General features: G+C 43.0%; 1 protein-coding gene across 7 annotated transcripts in view; it reads left to right on the top strand.

The window, feature by feature from the left end:
- SH3RF1 (SH3 domain containing ring finger 1) overlaps positions 1–12,937 on the top strand; it is a 123,662-nt gene that overhangs the window by 68,627 nt on the left and 42,098 nt on the right. For all 7 annotated transcript variants that reach the window (XM_075197793.1, XM_075197801.1, XM_075197789.1 and 4 more), the window contains exon 4: positions 8,364–8,639. In XM_075197793.1, coding sequence (XP_075053894.1) covers positions 8,364–8,639 — 276 coding nt within the window. The remainder of the gene's footprint in view (positions 1–8,363; positions 8,640–12,937) is intronic.

The raw sequence follows: 12,937 nt of genomic DNA on the forward strand, positions 1-12,937 counted from the left end.
CTGCCAAACAAAAGGGGGACATGGCGTACCCATAATGTCTGCCTGCGAAGCCAATTCCCTAAAACGTGTCCACTGTCCTCGGGATAACGCGTCCGCCACCTCATTTTCCGCACCAGGGACATGTCTTGCTCTAAATGTAATGTCATTTTCAAGGCAGCGCAGCACAAGATGCCTCAACAATTCAATTGCAGGAATGGACAATGCGCTCTGTTTATTAATGCACTGCACTACGCCCCGATTATCGCACCAGAATACCACTTCCTGCCCTCTTAACATTGACGCCCATAGTTCCATCGCAACCACAATGGGGAACAACTCCAGTACCAGTAGGTTGCCTAACAACCCTTTGGCCCACCATACATCTGGCCACCGATCAGCACACCATCTACCCTTAAAGTAAGCTCCAAAACCAACCGAGCCAGAGGCATCTGTTACTAACTCGAGGTGCTTATTAGAGACTGGTGCAGCCGGCCAAATACGAATGCCGTTAAAGTTCTCGAAGAACCTCAACCACATCCGCAAATCCTCTTTAACCTCCTTATTTAGTGTAACCCGCGCGTGTGGAAGCGACATTCCCGCTGTAGCCAGCTGCATCTTTCTACAGAAAACTTTTCCCATAGGAATAATTCTGCAGGAAAAATTAAAGGACCCTAACAATGATTGGGCTTGGCGTAAGGAAATAGACCTTGAAGCCAAAGTAAGTTCAATTGACCTTACCAGCTTCTTCACCTTCTCCTGGGGCAACCTACAACAACCCTCCAATGTGTCAATCTTGATTCCCAAGAATGACAAACAAGGTAATGGACCCTCTGTCTTGTCGTGTGCAACTGGCACTCCCAAGACCCAAAATAAAGCCTTAGCCGCAAACAGTATGTCTGCGTACTCTGATGAACCAGCCGTTCCAATAAACAAGAAGTCGTCCAAGTAGTGAGCTATACCCACATGAACTGTTCTTGCCTGTATACCCCAGTGCAAGAAGGAGCTGAACACTTCAAAGAATGTGCAGGACACTGCGCAACCCATTGGGAAACATTTGTCCACATAGTACCCATCCGGCAGACGGGAACCCATAAATCTAAACGAATCTGGATGTAGGGGAAGCAGGCGAAAAGCAGATTCAATATCTAGCTTTGCCAACAAGGCCCCTGACCCCAAGGCTCTAACTAGATCTAAGGCTTCCTCAAACGACTGGTAACTCGCTGAGCTGTCTTCCACGGCTATGGCATCGTTAACTGATTGCCCGTGAGGATGGGAAAGGTGCTGAATAAGCCTAATTTTCCCTAATGCTTTCTTGGGCACAACTCCCGCTGGGGAGATGACGAAATCCTATATAGGAGTAGATGGAAAGGGGCCAGCCATGCGGCCTAAGTCTACTTCTTTCCGCACCTTCTCCTCCAAAATCTCTGGGAACACCTAGGCTGAGCGCAAATTCTTTTTTGCCTTAGCCAAAACATTACCTACTATGGAAAGGGGAAAACCTCTCTTAAAACCTGCACCTAAAAACTCCGCCTGCTTCCTATCCGGAAACAAGCAAAGCCACCTGTCCAGCTGCACCGTCTGGACCGGCGAACCTGCTTTACTGAGCAGGCCCTGCATCCCCCTTGCCTCTTCCTGCCCCTGGCCCGCCTTTAGTGCAATCACGGGCTGGATGGGAACCTTTGCGTTTGGCACAAACATGCCTGTATCTACATGGATTTCCCCTGGTGCACGTGCCGCTGTTAAAGGCAAAGCACCTGTTTCTGGTCTGCGTTGGGGGAGAACTACGTCTCCCCTGCATGCGAAACCTCTGCGCCCTAAACTCTTGCCCTTCACTTTCTTTCGGACGCATCATCTCCATCCACGTCTCCACATCCTTACAATCAAAAGGAATGATGCGTTTCCCCTTGACCTTCTCCCGGAAGCTCTCATCATATCTCCGCCAAATGGAGCCTCCATCTCTTCTATAGATCCCTGTAATTAGGTGCAAATATCGCCAGACATCCACAGCCACTTCAGGCCTAGTTTCCAAATACACCGAAGCAAAGACGCTAAAAGCCGTCACCCAATTGGGGAATGACTTATAGGACTCTTCTCCTATTCCCCCTTTCTCCTTTGCCTTTTCCAGCTCCTTCTTGCCCGTTTTTGTTATAATGAAAATATCTACATACACTCCTTTCCTGATCCTTTCTCTCGAACTCTTCCTAATTCCCGATGTCAGCGTCGTATACGAACAATGGACTACTGGACCCTTACTACTGCTTTCTTTGACCGCAGCATGCGCTACCCTTTTCTGGCTCTTAGCCCCACTAAAATGCTCATTCAGAATCCTCAAAAGCTTCCGAGAACCACTTTCCTGATCCGATGAGGACCCACTGCATATAGATGACCCACTTGTACTATGTGTAACTGTGTGAGACAAAACATTACGGCACTCACCTTGCGACGTGACCCCTGGACTTGCCGCTCCTTCCCGCCGAGGCGCCACTTCCACTGACGTTGCACTCCTTGTGGCTGACAGATGGCGTCTTCTTGATGCCACCGGACCTTCTGCTAAGCCACCAACCTCCATTCCACTGCTACTCTGTCTTTCTGGGGGACAAAGAATGTTAATACCTGCTCCTCTTGCCCTGCTTGCCGCATGCATGCGCTCCGGAACTACTGACCTAGGAGTCCGCCTCCCATCATCTCCCTCTCCATAGTTTCCAGAGCGTCCACACCCCTGTTGCCGGCCTACATACCTCGCTTGGGGAGGCCTATTCGGCGCTTCCGCATAAACCAAGGGTCTATTCTGATGATACAACCCTCCCCTACCATGCGGGTAGTCCCTGGCCACCCCTTGATGACAACATGCCTGCCCGCTGCCTTGGCCCCATGTCAAACTCTGGTATTGGTCTCCCTATCTACCTGCCTCTCCATACTGCTCTACATAACTCTCTGGAGGTAAAAGATATGATCCTTGCCTATATGCTTCCTGACTTGGTTGACCATAGGACACTGGCCCTCCCCTCCCCCTTCCCGGCCCCCACGATGGGAGAGGGAGCCGCTGTTGATAAAGTCCTCTCTGACCTACCGCTTGCTCGTCGTACCCATAGAACCTCTCCCCCGTCTGTCTATGCATAACTTGGGCGTTCATGAAATCACAGAACTGCTGTCCCTCATCCCTCAGATGGCGCTCCTCACCTGCACCATACTCACTGTCCATGCTCTCCGAATAGTGCCCTGAATCCCGGGGATACCGATGACTAACGCTCCCTAGATCATCATAGCCCCTTACATAAGTGACAGCCGGGGAATGAGAATCCCTCCTGCCCGAGACTCGCTCCCCTCGCCTACTCCTAGCCGCCTGCCGAGCTGAAGGGCTCCCTTTTTTCCCCCCTCTACCGCTAATACTGTCAGCCACAAACCCCCAATCCAGCTCCTTGCCCTCTGGAGACCCAGACCTGGACCTAGCGTCATGCTGGCGGCCTCACGGTGCCTGCCCCCTAGTCGGGGACGGAGTTTCAACCCTACGTCTCATGGCCTTACCTCTCCTTTGCCATAAGCCTCTGTTTATGGGGCCTGCTGGGCGCCCGGCCGTGCATGCGCACGTACACGCGCCCGGGAGAGATGACCCATCTACCGCCTCCGGACATCCCCGACTCACCTCTCCTTGCTGCCCCTCCAACCCCTCAGCTCCCGCTAGTACCACTTCAGGACCAGAACTCTGCTCACCAGACCCCTCAGGTAAGATGGCGGCCGCCATAACATGGGGACTAAGCGGGCGATCACTCTCGGCAGGGAGCTCGGTAAGGTCGCTAAAACAAGCAGGGGGACCCACGCTGCGCCTGGGGCGAGACATATCTTCTAAAAGTTTGGCAGCAAAGAACCGACAACAGTGCAGCACTTGGACCCGTACCCACACAATATCAGAATTAACCAGCAATCAAATAACCAATGCTAACACAGAACAGAAATCAGACACAATGAAAACAAAGTTATTGAAACCACAAAAGCAACTTCAAAACCAAAAAATTCCACTCAGCCTGACAGTGATCCGACCAGCAGGAAATCCTGATGCAAGAGGAAGTTGCCCTGCCTAGCCAGGGATATATATGAACAACTCCTTTCACTCCTCCCCTAACATCCGGGAGCAGCAACTTCCCAAAACATTAATCCCTAATGTCCATGTCCTGCTTCGTGACAAGCAGCTCCGTTTATTTTCATTCAGCTTAAGGGCTTCATTCTTAAGATCACAGCCTCTTTCTGCAGTAAGAGCGTATACTTTACGCGTGTGTCCGTTATAGAAGCTATCGTTTGAGATGTAGGCCTACAATGCAGCTGATTTAATGAGTCTGTAGTTTTTTACAGATGAATATGGTTTTTATGTTACTTTTTCATTTCTAAGATTAAGGCAATGCTTATTGAGGCAGATTCTGGGTGATCTAATACTTTGAAATGAAATCCTGGTCACTGGAGTCGCAGAGAACAATGAACGTTTGTTTAAAGTAATAATTTCTGTTTTAAGTACCTGGCCTATTGTGTTTTATTTTTTTTTTGTGGGGAAAATGAATTATTAGAGTACTACTCCACAAATTACATTGACTGTTAAACCTGCTCAGAATACACATTCTCTTCAGTGTTCTCCCCAGGAAATTTTTGCCAGCCGGGTGGCATTAAGAACCAGTTGGGTGGGGACAGTTGTAATACTTAGCAATAATATTGATTGCTGGCAGTAGTGCTTATATAGGGCATTTTCTAATAGGAGAAACAATGGTTTATTGTATTATAATAGAACTCTGTTTGGCTCCAAGAGCCGGGTGGCAAGTAATATCAGCCGATTGGAGCACCCAGGAAATAGGTGCTGGGGAGACAAATTTTGATATTTTTTTTTAAAAGAAAAAAAAAATGGTCTTTATGCTGTTCTTATGCTCATTCAGTGTAGACAGCTTTTTGGCAATATTTGTTGTTCTATATGGCAGTGTTCTAGATCTAGCTTGCTTTGCCAAAAGTTTCACATCTAAACTGTAAGGTCTCATGAGCACGGCCCTCTCTGCCTCTCTTTCTCCTTCGTCAACTTCTGATGTACATTTTATTTTTATGTGCTGCAGAGTTTCATGGCTGCTTACAAATAAACAATGATGCTTGAATGATATTGTACTTGTATGATGCCATGCAAACATTTCTTCAGTCTCTTTACATACGTGGCGAACTTGCAAAGTGCTAATATCTTTAGTAACTGTTAACATTTTAAAACTTTTACTAAGTAACAAAAACTAAGTGCAACGAATGTTGGTGCTCTTAAAGTACTTTATCATGCCGAATCTGATGAAACCATTTTGGATGAGAGCCCACATAATAACACTGAGAAAATAGGTACCGGCTACAGTCCTTGTCACTTTGCAGTCTCTGCGCTGGTGGTACATTTTTGTTAGATTTAAGTGTGAAAGTTCAGCAGATCCAGTCTGCTGGGGGGACATGCGACGAGGATGTGTCCAGCATGCAGATAGCAGTGGTCTCATTTATTACAGACTTTGATTGTAGTCCAGGTCTTAGCAGAGACTCTGAAAGATTCTTTCAGAGCAGATCTTCTCTTTAGAGGAAAGTGTTTATGCATCTCAATGCTCCTATTCAGCACACATTTTTTTTTTACACTGAAAAGGGCAAACTTGAAACAAGGGCATAGAAAGAGGTAGAAGCAGCTCTCAATAGACCAACCTGTGAACAGCCAAATGGATTTGGCTTCCCATGTCTCTCTTTATTAGCCATGTCCCAGTGAGCTGCTACAGAGCAATGCAGAGGTTCTTAGCTGGTTTCCCTGTTAGATAAGCATGTGATCAGTCCACAGACAAACATTAACACATTATTCCAATTAGTCCATGACAGATAAAGTTTCATCTACAATAACCAGATGTGATGTGTTACTTGTATAGAAACTACTTTACACTTATATGTAGCTATTTATTTCAGTTGAGTAAGTAACACACACACACATATTTATATTTTATATGTTGTATTTTTATGTAGCGTAATAGTAAAATAGAATATGTGTATTTTATACATATAATACATAAGGAAATCATTTAGTATCTAAAAGTAGCAATTACACACAACAGTTAGGTATGGCCTCATTCTATATGATCCTAACTCAATAATTGCTGATTTTAGAGGGGTACTTTACAATGTGCTAGAATCACATATCAGGAAATTATAAATAGATAAAAAGTTTACATTATTTAGTTGGGGTCCTAAAGAGCTGAGAAGATGTGAAATGTTTAGTTTAGCTGTAGAACCCCTATTACCACCAAGTAGCGGCAAGCAGTAGTGTGGATGGTCTCTGTGAATGGAACTTGTACGTGCACCAACCAACCATTCCAAATAACCTCTTGTTACATCAAGAAATCTAGGTGTACCCATAACATAAATATCTCGGACATTGGCTGTACTTTATAATATACTCAACTTCTATACCCATGTATAAATGATACATATTATGTATAATGTTAAAACAAACACTATGCCATGTCAGTCACCCTATCAGTCGGCACTTACACCTACCCTATAGTTGGTGCATGTGATACGGCTTACACCAAGCGTACTTAAGAAAAACCCAGGACTTGAATCTGCATCGGAGCGCCCTCTGTATACCCCTACTGTACATTGCTTTGTTACTCCGCCCCTTCCCTCCCTCTTTCTGGCCTTCAAGTTGTTGGCTGTTATAAGTGTCATTTGCGTTCGGACATGAATTGCATGTTCAGAGCTATTTCATGCAAGAAAGCAAATGGCTGTATGTCCGAACATGAACCCAGACCAAAATGTCCAAACACTTTACACATTATAATAGCCAATGTACACCAGAGGGTACCATTCTTCTTGTACTGCTGTGCTTTGATTGATGTTTCGGGATATATTCTCAATCCCTATGGATAATTTACAACCATAGCAAAAGGGTAGCGCAGTCTTTGTACTGCAAAATGTGCAAGAACATGATACTTCAATTAATTTCTGCCTAATTTGGTGTGTTTTATTATGTGCTTTGCCAGGTTGCTTTTTAATTATTACAATACCTGTAATTGTCCAGGTAGCAGCATATCCTAGATCGGTAAACTCAAAACAGCTTCAACAGAACCAGAGGAATTGTAACTCTATGATGGATGGATTTTCAGTGTACTTTGGGAAACATGAAGTACATATGGTAACTCTCTGGGTGGGGGAAACCAAGGAAATGTGGAATTACACATCTGCTAGGTTTGGAAGGCTTTGTTAGACACTATAAAAATAATGAATGTGGGAAGTTGCTATTATTATTTTCTTTCAAGTTACTGCTCCAGAACATCTCTGTTATAGATTTTCTTTCATTAGCTTAAGACTTGTGCTGTTGAAAGCGCTAGGAGGACATTACTGCCCGAGATCTGATTCATAACATAACTTTGGATATGTTGAAAACATGTAGAAAGCTAATTTCCTAGATCTAGTAGACAAGCTGGGATAACCATCCACACTTCATATTCTATGCATATAATATATGCTTTGTTCTTTAAGATGGTGTGAATGGTGCTTGTAGATAGATTACTTGTTCATCTTCATTCTCATTGATAAACACTGACTCACAATTCTGAAAATGTACCTTCATTAGACTTAATCTGTACACAGGAGCTTACTGGCTTGTAGAGCCATCATTCCTCATGGAACATCGAATTTAACATGTTTCTCAAGTGCAATTATGGCTTAAGTTTTCTGCGTGGAATTTTACCCTGTCGTTGTTGTTTTGCTGACAATACCAGTCCTACACCAACAGCACGGCAGAGCAGAGTAAAAAGGGTAGATTATACATTTCACAAAATAAGAATTTACAGATACAGTGCGATATGGGCACTAAACCTTATCTGTGTGGAGTTTGTATGTCCCCCCCGTGTTTGCGTGGGTTTCCTCCGGGTGCTCCGGTTTCCTCCCACACTCCAAAAACATACTAATCGGTTAATTGACTGCTGTCAAAATTGACCCTAGTCTCTCTCTCTCTGCCTGTGTGTATGTTAGGGAATTTAGACTGTAAGCTCCAATGGGGCAGGGACAGATGTGAGTGAGTTCTCTGTACAGTGCTGCGGAATCAGTGGCGCTATATAAATAAATGGAGATGGTGATGATAAATGGAATAGTGTAGCAATAGCGGAACTTGAGGATTGTATTGCAGGAACTTTGATCTTTCCTCTACACAGAATAGACAAGGAGCAGCATATACTTTCAACTTGTCACCATGGAGCTTTATATGTATTTATATATGTAAAACCTACTTCCTATCTTTCCCCTACACCGTATGTTTATGTAGTGTGTGCAGACAAAGGCTGTTGTGCTGTGTCTTTTTTGTCAGCGTTTCAAGTGCTTGTTTTAATTTTATTTATTTTTATCAGGGTGTACCTCAGTTACCGTGTGCCAAAGCTTTGTACAACTACGAAGGGAAAGAGCCTGGGGATCTGAAATTTAACAAGGGCGACATCATCGTGCTTCGCCGACAGGTTGATGAGAATTGGTACCACGGAGAAATCAATGGAGTCCATGGCTTCTTCCCAACCAACTTTGTGCAGATTATCAAGCCTTTACCTCAACCTCCGCCTCAATGCAAAGCACTTTATGACTTTGAAGTGAAAGACAAGGAAGCTGACAAGGATTGCTTGCCCTTTTCAAAGGTAGGAACCAGATAAGAAGCCTTGTCTGGAGGGATTAGTGATGCTTCAGTTGATGAAAATCAGGCCAATTAGAGCATGGTTATTTATGATGCTTCTAGAATCCCCCTTCTACGCATTCACATTCAAATGACTCTAGAGAATATATACATCATACATTATTAATCCTATGCTATATATCTGCCTATATAGTCTAGATATAGATCGAAACAGAGAGAATGAAAATGAAGAAAGGCACTCGCTCAACTTTGAAAAATACAAAATGACTTGCAATATAGATTATAGCATTATATATCAACATTTCAGTTTCCAGTATTTAATATTTTTGTCTTATTTGATGTTCATATAGTTTATCTTCTGGCATGCAAAAATGATAAATACTGTGGAAAGTTGGTGTCTGTGGAAATGGGGAGTTTTTCCTTCACTCCTCTTGTACTATCCTAGCAATGTCCCTTCACTTGAATGACCACTCGATCCATAAAAACTCAGAATAATGCACGTTAGTGAACTTAGCGTAACCTCTACCCAGTAGGGGAAAAGCCTTTGAAGCTTTTTAAAGCACCTTTTTGCACTTGTCTTTAGATCGGTGTGTCTGCTGTATCTTGGTTTGTTCTTGCATAAAAGTTTTGTTGTGCTTTTAGACATGCAGGTAGTAGGGGTTTCCTCTCTCTCTTACACACAGAACCCATCTGCATTTGGTTTCTAAGCTATAGATTGCTTTGGTGTTACTTTTATGTGATCTAGCCTTCTATTAAAAAATAAAACCCAGTGAGATCAGCTTCTCAGCCGGATGCAATATAAGAACTGGATATACTTTAGGTATTCAGCCTGTTATTACCATATGTAAAGCACGAGACAAGCCCAGTAGCACTGAAACTGGGGAACATATATTATTTATTAACACTTATTTATATAGTGCCAGTATACTCTATAGCACTTTACAATTGTTAACAAACCGAATAATGAAGCAAGACTGGGTATTAACAAACAAAGCGGTAATCACAACGTACAATATCTAGACAGACAGCGACACATACAAACACACGTCATGTGCTATATTTTATGACTGCTAACAATCTATACAGGTCTGTTGCATCATATCTTCATACAGCATGATGCTGACAGCCTCCCTCATCACCAACAGTTATGGTGCATGGGTTATACTGCTTGCTCAGTTAAATAAATAAATAAGTTGGGCCACTGTGACCTCTGTCCGCTACATGCAGAGTAAAACTATGTGATATTAAAGTGTACCTGTTGTCTACATACAGAGCAGACAGCTTTCTCTGTGAGCTGGGCCTTTCCATGATAGTCCAGTTCATAAACTCACTAGGCACTTATTAGATAAAGAGATGACTTGCAAGGCACAGTAATATAGTCATGAAAGGCTGAGTATTGGTTGGGTCCACCTCATCATCATCATCATCATCATCATTTATTTATATAGCGCCACTAATTCCGCAGCGCTGTACAGAGAACTCATTCACATCAGTCCCTGCCCCATTGGAGCTTACAGTCTAAATTCCCTAATATAGACACACACTCACACACACAGACATATACATACAGACAGAGAGGTAGAGACTAGGGTCAATTTTTGATAGCAGCCAATTAACTTACCAGTATGTTTTTGGAGTGTGGGAGGAAACCGGAGCACCCGGAGGAAACCGGAGCACCTGTGTGTAGGTGAAATGTACATTCTAGAAGCAAGAAGCCACCTGTGTGGTCTGCTGAAGTCGTTCTGTGGCAGATAAATGTGCAAGTAAGCAGCATTGCAGATCATTAGTCACCTCTGACCACACTAGAATAAACTTGTCTCTGCCTTTACAGGGCAGCAGGAGTCTAGCAGAAGCATTCTTTCTGCTCTCTGTCAACTAACATCTTACAGCTATTGCTTGTTGGTGCAAGTGGTTGGCCAACTCCACTTGCATCAACAGAGCTCCACTTAATCATACCCGGCTGCCTTTGATGATCTCTCATTGAATGCAGCCCAGATCAACAGCGAACAAATGACATACTATCTTGTAATATGCACCCTTTGTGTACTGTTAACAGTCTCTTACTGTATTATACCTATTCTGCTTTATGTGTGCTTCCCTCCTCCATATTGTTTTATATATAACATGTATAAAAGAACTTCCACATTGATTGCTTCACTCATCATTAATAAAGGATATTAATATAGAACACAAACACTTTTTACCCCCTTAGGTTAGTAACTTACAATCCTTTCTAATGCTGGGACACACCTGCTGACACATCTTCCATGTGATTCATGTGTGTGGCTTACAATTAAGCAAACCCTAATCGTGAACAAACACAGGTACATTTGAAAAGCATGTCACATCTTGGCTGGATAGTTTTTCTTTTCCATTAAATTATAGTTCATACAGCTATTATTAGGGACAGGTGGTGCCTGTAAGGTAAGTGGGGATCATTTTCATGTTTTAAAGATATCATTTAATAAAAGTTCAACTTTTCCAGCTAAAAAGAAACTTTAAACGTTGTTCCCTGGAGTGCTGGTTTTCTTGTTCCTATTTTGGGGCTGGTATAAGGAGCTTCACAGTTGAGCACCCACATGGAAATCCTGATTATAATCTTTAAATAAACTCTCTTACTTATTGCTGATGACTTGGGGTTTGTTTGTAAAGTGTATTAATATCCTCCACCACCTCACTGCATCACTTCTGTTACAGGATTACGTCTATGACCGCTAAATTGTCTCACACCTGGCATGTTCCACAAATATGTCCCGACACACTGGTTGCAAATTTATATATATATATTAATGTTTAACTAATACCCTATTATGTCTGTACATGTTTCCCAAGCAGGCCCTTGTATATCCCAAAGCTCACAATGACTTCTGGTCTTTTTTATAATTTGTTTAAAGTTATTGTTCCCACAGTTGCTTTTGCTGTGTTGTGAAGTCACAGCAGTTAAATGATATTTAATTATAACGGGAATAAACATTCCATTTATGAGGCTGCTGAAAACTGACATGTTTATGGAACAGTGGACATAAAGATAATTCTTGTGATATGATATAGGGAGAAATAAAACATGAGGTCTTTGAACTGAGGAAAAGTTTCTAAGTAAAAGGAATCCTTGATTTGACAGACTGAAGATGAGTGTGGATTTCTGGGGGAATGAATCATGCGGGACTCACAAATCCAGATTGGATTCTGTCTCACTATGTCATATTCAGGTTTAGGTGTGGGATTGTAAGTGTAGGCATACAGCTGTATAAAAAAATGTTTTTTTCATGTAGTTCCAATTTGTAAAGCCAAATCAAACATGCTTTTGTTGGATTGTGGCAAAAAAAAAAATTTGGGTGAAAAATGCATCAGTAAATCCATACAGACTAGCCATACCTCATATGTCTTTTTTGTGCAGCCAACTTTGCCTTCTCTGGGGAGCTGGTAATTATGTGACAACTTGAGTATTGAAGAAAGGGGATGGCGACCATCTGAGTGACACAAGAAGTGGGATTAGCATTTTTGCGAATGCCACATGTTGGATGTATGTTTAACTTTCTCCACGTGGATTACTGCAAATACACACATTTGATTCATGCACGTTAGAAGATTCTTTTTCTTTTTGAACAAGTGTTTATTGAGACTTTACATGCATTATTAAACTGGAGGGATCAGTAGTTTATTCTAGAGGGAAGGTTCGGGTAAGCAGCAATTGTATTGAGGGGTGTGAAGAGGGGTGTTATTGATATTGGGGCTAGGTGTGTGTGTGTAGGGGATGGAAGAGTGTGTCCCCATTTGAACAAAGATGGGTTGGATGAGATAAACCATTTACTGTGGGGTTATGGGGCAGCCTCAGAGTAAGAGAGCCATGTATCCTAAAAGCTTGAGAATGTGTGTGGTGTATATGAATGTTACATACTCCATTTTGTACATGCCCCAAACCGGTGGTAATCGTATTACCGATGACCACAATTATGACATCCTTCATTCCTACAAAAAAAAAAAGATTGCACAAAAAACGAAGTAAATACAAGCAGACTTGCCTGAAAGCCAAAGATGCAGATGTCCGTTGGCACCGCAGGCTGACAGGCAGTGATTCCGAATGGACAGCTCTCCGGCACTTGAGTGTGACATGTGTGCGACTTAGATGAATGGGAATTTAAAGGGGCAATGTCTGGACCCCACAAGTGCAACACTTAGCCTGTGGGGTCCAGACATTGCCGCTTTAAATTAACATTCATCTAAGTCACAGTCAAGTGCCGGAGAGCTGTCCATTCGGATTTACTGCCTGTCAGCCTGCGGTGCCATCGGACATCTGCATCT

Source organism: Mixophyes fleayi, chromosome 1 (assembly GCF_038048845.1).
Source record: "Mixophyes fleayi isolate aMixFle1 chromosome 1, aMixFle1.hap1, whole genome shotgun sequence".
Taxonomy (NCBI): domain Eukaryota; kingdom Metazoa; phylum Chordata; class Amphibia; order Anura; family Limnodynastidae; genus Mixophyes; species Mixophyes fleayi.